Raw genomic sequence first — 7,500 nt, 5'->3', positions numbered from 1 at the left:
GAGAATCAGATTTATTCAAACAAAGGGTAAATGGCATGTGTTATGAATATTACTGTCAAGAAGTTTGACTACATGATCACTGGAATTCCTTCTAACTCTTGAACTAATTCATTCCTATTGGTGGAGGTTCTACCACCTTCTAAGGAAGACTTTTCCATCTACAGAGAGCAGAGAAGTTTTTCTATTATTGTACGGAAATATGCCTGCCTGTGACTTTATCTCTTTGGTCCTTGTCACATCAGCATCATGGAGTCTCCTTCCTCCAGTGCCTAAACTACATTTACTTTTTCCCCACTTTTTCTTTCTCCTTAAGGCAATTTGCAAATCTCTTTTATTTCAGAATTCTAAAGCATGAGATAATTCAGAATCTTCCTTGTTGAATCACTCTCTGACTCAAATTCCTTCTTTTCAGTAGCAAATTTTCCATGCATCTTATATATTTGTTTTCTCCCGAATTAGCCAAACTTACCCTGATGATGGATGTTTTCAAATCCCCATTCATGACTGATATTACTCAGAAACAATTGCACTGCATTAATGAAGAACACTATATAATAAGCTTAACATCTTCTCTGGAGATACCCAAGCAAAACAACAAGATTTGTTTGGGGCTTCACAGATAGATGTCCCACGGGTCTCTGACAGAGAGGAGGTAAATGTAGCTTTGTTAAAACTAAATCTATATTTAGAATATATTTGAGAATGGGTGGAAAAATCCTCAAATTTTAAAAACTTTTTCCTTCTGGGACATCCATTGATTTATAAACCTGGAATAAAAATAAAACTCAATAAGCTGTGGCTTAATATTGAGAAAAAGACTTAGATACTGAAATACTTATAATATGCATGGTCTAATGCCTAAAATTTGTTTTCAAATATTCCATGATAAACAGGGGAAGGGCTCAATAAATAGAACAAGAATTGCAAGATGCTCATAATATTTGAAGCTGGGTGACATTTAGATATAGGTTCATTATCACTTCTGCACTTTTGTGTATGTTTGAAAAATTTTTGTTAAGACATTTGGAGAAGGAATCAGTAACTCTATATTAAAGGATTTATGCTGACTGTACTATACAACTTTTCCCTTATGATTGAAAATAAAACAATTATTTAAAAAATCAGTCAGAAAAATACATCACATTACCCTGATAATAATTCTCTTTATATAATGAAAACAAGCAACTCAAACCTTCTAACTCATGATTTAAAGAAAATGCCTATAGGCAGGAGAAAAATTAAATTTCTATCAAAGTAGTAGCAAATGCAGGAAGCCTTTAAAAAATATCTTTCCCTGAAGAAGACATATTGCTTTCACTCAGTTTCTTGGGTGTAGATGCATATGAATCTGAAGATGGATCAAATATTTTTCTTTTTCTTATGATTTAATAGCCACACAGCCCTATTACATGAAGAAATAACTTTTGAATCCTGTTTGTTTTGCTAGGAGAGAAAATAATCCAGTTGTGATTTGTACCGTGTTACTATGGATAAGTTGGAAATACATTTCTGGGACTTTCTTCTTGCATGTTGGTGAGTTAGAGTTGGCCAAAAGAGGAATTTGCGTGAGATTTGGAAAGCAGAAGTAAAGGAACAGCATCATCCTCTGAAGGTCATCAGGGTCATGTGCGTCTAAAGACAGATTGAGAGGTGATGGTCCATTCCTTCTTGTTCTTGTTCTACCCCCAAAACAACACACTTTCTTTCAAGAGCATATGGGTCATAAAACAAGGGTGAATAAATTTAAAAGCACAGGAATCACAGGGGATATGATCTCTTATTGAAAATAATTAAATTAGAAGTCAAAAACAGTAAAATACTCAAATAATTCCCAGATATTTATAAATTAAACTTCTAAATAACCATGGGTAAAAGAACACACAAGGAAACTTAGCATACTTCAATATATCAAAATTTGTCTGATATAGTAGAGCATTGCTTAGAGAGAAATGTGCACATTTAAACACTTTTAATATTATTTAAAATAAATTATCTGAAGTTTTATCTTTAATTCTAAAAAAAAAAAGGATTAAATAAAACCCCAAATATGGGAAGTACTTAATAAGACTAAAATTAACTTTATGTATACTAGCAATAAACAGTACAAAGCTGAAATTCTAAGTACAATCAAATGATTTACCATAGTTTCAAAAATGATGAAATACTTAGGCGTATATCTAACAAAATATTTGCAAGATCTTTATAATAAAAACCTAAACATTACTAAGAGAGAGGTCAAAGTAGACCTAATTAAATAAATTTAACATTTTCAAGAATATTATTAAATATTTCATAAAAGACACATATAAAGAAAGGAGAGCCAATTTTATAGAACCTTAGATTTCCAGCACATACACCCCTGAAGCGATTGGTGAGTGAATCCCATATCTCACATGGGTACTATAAATTTAAACACTGATATTTTTTAATCAGAAAGCCTATTTATTTTCCCTCCAAATTCTCCCTATGCGGGACTACTTCTGTTGTCACAGTACTAATTTCTTTTCTTCTGTAATCAGCACATTCCAGGTGAACGTCATCCACTTCTTCAGATTTGTGCATCCTGTTTGCATCCAACCTGTCGTCAGAACTTTGCTCTTATTTACTCACAACATCCTCTCACACCACTATCCTTCCCCTTACTACTTTTAAGTGTTTTGTCAGTCCTTGTTCTACCACATCCTCTTCTATGAACTTCAAAAAATGTATTGAGCATCTCCTTTACACTAGAAACATTTAGCTTTGGGGGTTACATAACCCGAGAAATATTTGATTCGATGATTCTATAAAGTTGAGATATGAGTGGAAAATATGTTCTAAAGGGAATGCTGATTGATTTAGTTTGAAATGGTGAACATCTTTATTCTCATTGAACAGCACTCTGGAGCTCAATAGACTGTAATCTTATAAATGTATTGGATTCTCATAAGGTATTGCATTTCCAGTGATTCTTCATCATGTATTTATTGTGGTACTAATCAAACAGATGGTCTTTTGATTTTATTAGAAAGTGCCTGATGATAATAGTGATTTTCCTTTAAGATTATTCCTTCATTTTGCTTAAAGAAAGCTATTGGTACAAGGAGAGGATTTACATTTTTTTTTTTTTGCATTTAAACTTCCTGCAAACCCAAAGTAGGGAGTTTGGGCTAAAACTAGATTGAAATAATTTTCAGGATGTCCATTAGTTAAGTATGTCTGTATAATATGTCCACCGATGAACTTTGAAAGGTGAGCCCACAAGAACGCGTAAAGTTTGTTAACATTTCAGAACAGAACAGACATCTGTAAGATAATGAGTACCTAAATAAAGCAAATATGTAGACAATCCTTGATCATCCAGTTGTTCAGTAGTGGCCAACTTCAGCCTGGAGAATGGAGTTCATGATATAAAAGGACCCTAGACACATCCTGAACCAGACACATTGACTAGACTCAATCAGCTCATCTTAACATCTATTGCTTAAGGCATGGACTCAAATAGAGTTTATATCGCATATTAAACATAAGAGAACAGATATGGTTATTGATCTAAAAGAAAGAAAATTTAGCCATTATGAGGAAGTAAACTTTGCTTATTTTTTTTTTTTTTTTGTCTTACAGAGCCAATTCTGTAACTGCTATACCATGAACTTCCAACAGTCATTATGTCATTTCTAAATGGCACCAGCCTAAGTCCAGCTTCATTCATCCTAAATGGCATCCCTGGTCTGGAAGAAGTTCATCTGTGGATCTCCTTCCCGTTGTGTACCATGTACAGCATTGCTGTTACAGGGAACTTTGGCCTTATCTATCTCATCTACTCTGAAGAGGCCTTACACAGACCTATGTACGTCTTCCTAGGCCTTCTTTCCTTCACGGATGTGCTCATGTGCACCGGCACCCTGCCCAACACCCTCTGCATATTGTGGTTCAACCTCAAGGAGATCGATTTCAAAGCCTGCTTAGCCCAGATGTTCTTTGTGCACACCTTCACAGGGATGGAGTCTGGGGTGCTCATGCTCATGGCCCTGGACCGCTATGTGGCCATCTGCTACCCACTGCGCTATGTCACTGTCCTCACTAATTCAGTCATTGCCAAGGCCAGGCTCCTCACTTTCCTTCAAGGTGTGATGCTTGTTTTCCCTTTCACTTTCCTCACCAAGCGCCTGCCATACTGCAGGGACAATGTCATCCCACACACCTACTGTGACCAGTAATTGATTACCAAGCTTTGCCATTTCTTTGTTATGTGAACATTTGATCTCCTCTCTTCTAACCATTTGATAACATGCAGTAAATTATTGTTAACCATAGATGTCTAACTCACCTGTGCAACAATAGAACTCATTTTTCCTAAGTAGCTGTAATTTGGGGTCCATTAACCAACATTTCACAATCCCCCCTTCCACCTCTTCCTTCCCAATTCTAGTAACCACAGTTCTATTCTCTCCTTCTCAAAGTTCAAATTGTTCTTACTCTTTTTATTTTTATTTATTTGTTTGTTTATTTATCTTTAGCTCACACATATGAGTGAGAACATGTGGGATTTCTCTTTCTGCGCCTGTCTTATTTCACTTAACAATTTCCTCTATGTTCATCTACATTGAAGCAAATGGCAGAATTTTATTCTATTTTAAGGGCAGGCAAGTTGGAAAAATAAAGTCATATTGTTCCTGTTTGCAAGAAATGAGACCTTTTAAAAATACAGTGTATGTATGTGTGCTTTTGCTGTTCTTCTCTTAGTCATTATTTCTTTTACTCCATACTATGTTTGAACTTTAGATTACAACTACTCTGTTATACACAATATGCATTTACTCAATTACTATATTTGTCACCTGCCTCTTCCTAAAATATTTTATATATGTAAAATATATATTCATATATTTCTTATATGGGTGTTATTGTATTTTATATATATATGAAATATATGTGTACAACTTTCTTCTTTCCTCACTACTTTGAACATCAATCTTAGTCAGTTGCTTCTTTAGTTTTCTGTTCTTAGAATCATTACTACTTGCTGTGATTCCAGAAATATTCCTATATTTGTATATAACTTGGTTGTAATAATTGAAAACTAATAACTAGTATTTGAATTAAAATGATTATATTAACATTAATATGAAAGTTAAATATGACTGTTGACCATTTTTCTGACAATTCAGGATGATATTCCCTTTTCTATGGGTTTAATATCATCATCTTTATTATTCTTGAAGTATATTTCCAGCATCAATATTTTTTAGAAATATTTGATCAGTGCATTACACTGATCAAATGAGGAAAGTATTTCTTGGGAAAGAAGCAGTCAGGCAATTATACAATGACTTTCATAATAGATAAAAATGAATGATGGCAAAAATAATTGAGAAAAGAAAAATGAACTTGTGAAAATCTCACAGAAAAAAAGAAAAATGCAAGGCAACATAAAACATGAAAGAAAAGTAAAGGGATATAGATCATCTATCCAGAATGGCAAATGTTTGACTCTTAGGACTGCCACTAAAAGAAAACTATTGCCTAAGTCAACCATGCTGGAACAGGTAGTAGCCACTGGACCTCCAGCACAGGCCAGTGCCTGCCACCCAGAGAGGCCCGAGAGCTGCTGGGCCCACACGCCCCAAGACAGCAGTGCCAGAACAGGCAGGCACCACATGCTGTGGGACTCCTGGGGCAGGCAAGTCCCTGCAACCAAAAGAGAATGCATTACTGCTGGGCCCACACACCCCACACCAGCCATGACAGAAGAGGCAGGGACTGCAGGACGCCCAGTCAAGGCTAGTACCCCCTGCCACAAGACTAAACACCAAAGGAAAGAAACTGAAAATATGAAAAATCAAGAAAATACATCACCACCAAAGGAAAATAATAACTCTCAAGCTCTAGATCCTAAGAACAGGAAGTCCTTGAAATGACTGACAAGGAATTTCGGGCAACAATTCTAAGGAAACTAAATGAGTTACAAGTAAACTCAGTAAGACAACACAATGAAATGAGAAAAAATATACAGGACCTGAAAGAAGAAATGTACAAAGAAATCAATGCCCTGAAAAATAGTGTCGCAGAGCTTGTGGAGCTGAAGGAATCATTCAATGAAATAAAAAACACAACAGAAAGTCTAACAAGCAGGCTATAACAAAGAGAAGAGAGAATTTCTGACCTCGAAGACAGACTGTTTGAATTAACACAGGCGGACCAGAAAAAAGAAAAAAAGAATTAAAAAATTTGAAGAAAATCTATGAGAGATAACAGACATCCTGAAGCATTCAAATATCTGAATCATGAGTAATCCAGAAGGGGAGGAAAAAGGAAATGGCATTGAACATATTCAATACAAAAGGTCCTCTCCAAGACATGTTATAGTCAAACTGACAAAACTCAAAGACAAAGAGAGAATCTTAAAAGCTGCAAGAGAGAAGCAGCAAGTCACCTATAAGTGAGCCCTGATCAGACAAGAATCAGACTTTTCATCACAAATCCTAAAAGCCAGAAAAGAATGGATGATATATTCAAAATACTAAAGTACAAAAATTGCCAGCCAAGAATACTTTACCCAGCAAGGCTATCCTTCTGAAAAGAAGGGCAAATAGTATATATCTCAGGCAAACAAAAACTGTGTGAGTTCACTACCACATGACCAGCCTTACAAGAAATTCTCAAGGAAGTTCTGGGTTTGATACCTGAAAAACAACCATCACTGCCATGAATACTCAAGAAAGAACAAAACTTACCAGTGAAACAAAAATGCTAACAATAAAGAGAAAAAATAGTTTATCTACCACCCCAAGAAACCAACAAACACAGAAGACAGACAATCAGAATGAAAGGAACAAAAGATAATTAAGACCTCTAAACAAAAATCAATAAAATGTTAAGAGTAAATCAACACCTCTCAATAATAACTCTAAATGTAAAATGATTAAATTCTCCACTCAAAAGACACAGACTGACTGACTGGATTAAAAAGATGGACCCAACAATGTGCTGCCTTCAAGAAACTCACCTCACCTGTAAAGACACACATAGACTAAGAGTGCAAGGATGGGAAAAGAGATATACCATGCAAATAGAAATTAAAAACGAGCTACAATAGTTATTCTTATATCAGATAAAATAGACTTTAAACCAGAAACCATAAAAAGAGATAAAGAAGGCAACTATATAATGATGAAAGGATTTATTTATCAAGAAGACATAACAATCATAAATACATATGCACCCAAAGTTGGAGCAGTCAGATTTATAAAGCAAACACTATTAGATGTAAAGAATGAAATAGACACTAACACCGTAAGTGGGGGACCTGAACACCCCACTCTCAACATTGGACAGATCATCTAGTGGAAAAATAAATAAAGAAACACAAGATCTAAACAACACTTTAGACCAATTGGACTTGGCAGATATCTACAGACCATTCCATCCAACAACCTCAGAATATCCATTCTTCTCATCAGCACATGAAACATTCTCCAGGATAGATCACATGTTAGGTCACAAAGCAAGTCTCAACAA

The 7,500-nt window shown here is 35.1% G+C and overlaps 1 protein-coding gene across 1 annotated transcript; it reads left to right on the top strand.

Moving 5' to 3' along the window:
• The first annotated feature begins 3,647 nt into the window (after positions 1-3,647).
• On the top strand, positions 3,648-4,199 carry LOC134376889 (olfactory receptor 52N1-like). Its single transcript, XM_063095463.1, has one exon. The coding sequence runs from the start codon at positions 3,648-3,650 to the stop codon at positions 4,197-4,199; it is 552 nt and encodes a 183-aa protein (XP_062951533.1).
• Positions 4,200-7,500: the final 3,301 nt, after the last annotated feature.

Source organism: Cynocephalus volans, chromosome 4 (assembly GCF_027409185.1).
Source record: "Cynocephalus volans isolate mCynVol1 chromosome 4, mCynVol1.pri, whole genome shotgun sequence".
NCBI classification, from domain to species: Eukaryota; Metazoa; Chordata; class Mammalia; order Dermoptera; family Cynocephalidae; genus Cynocephalus; species Cynocephalus volans.
The sequence above is the reverse complement of the archived record's forward strand: the minus strand, read 5'-3'. Positions and strand labels throughout refer to the sequence as shown.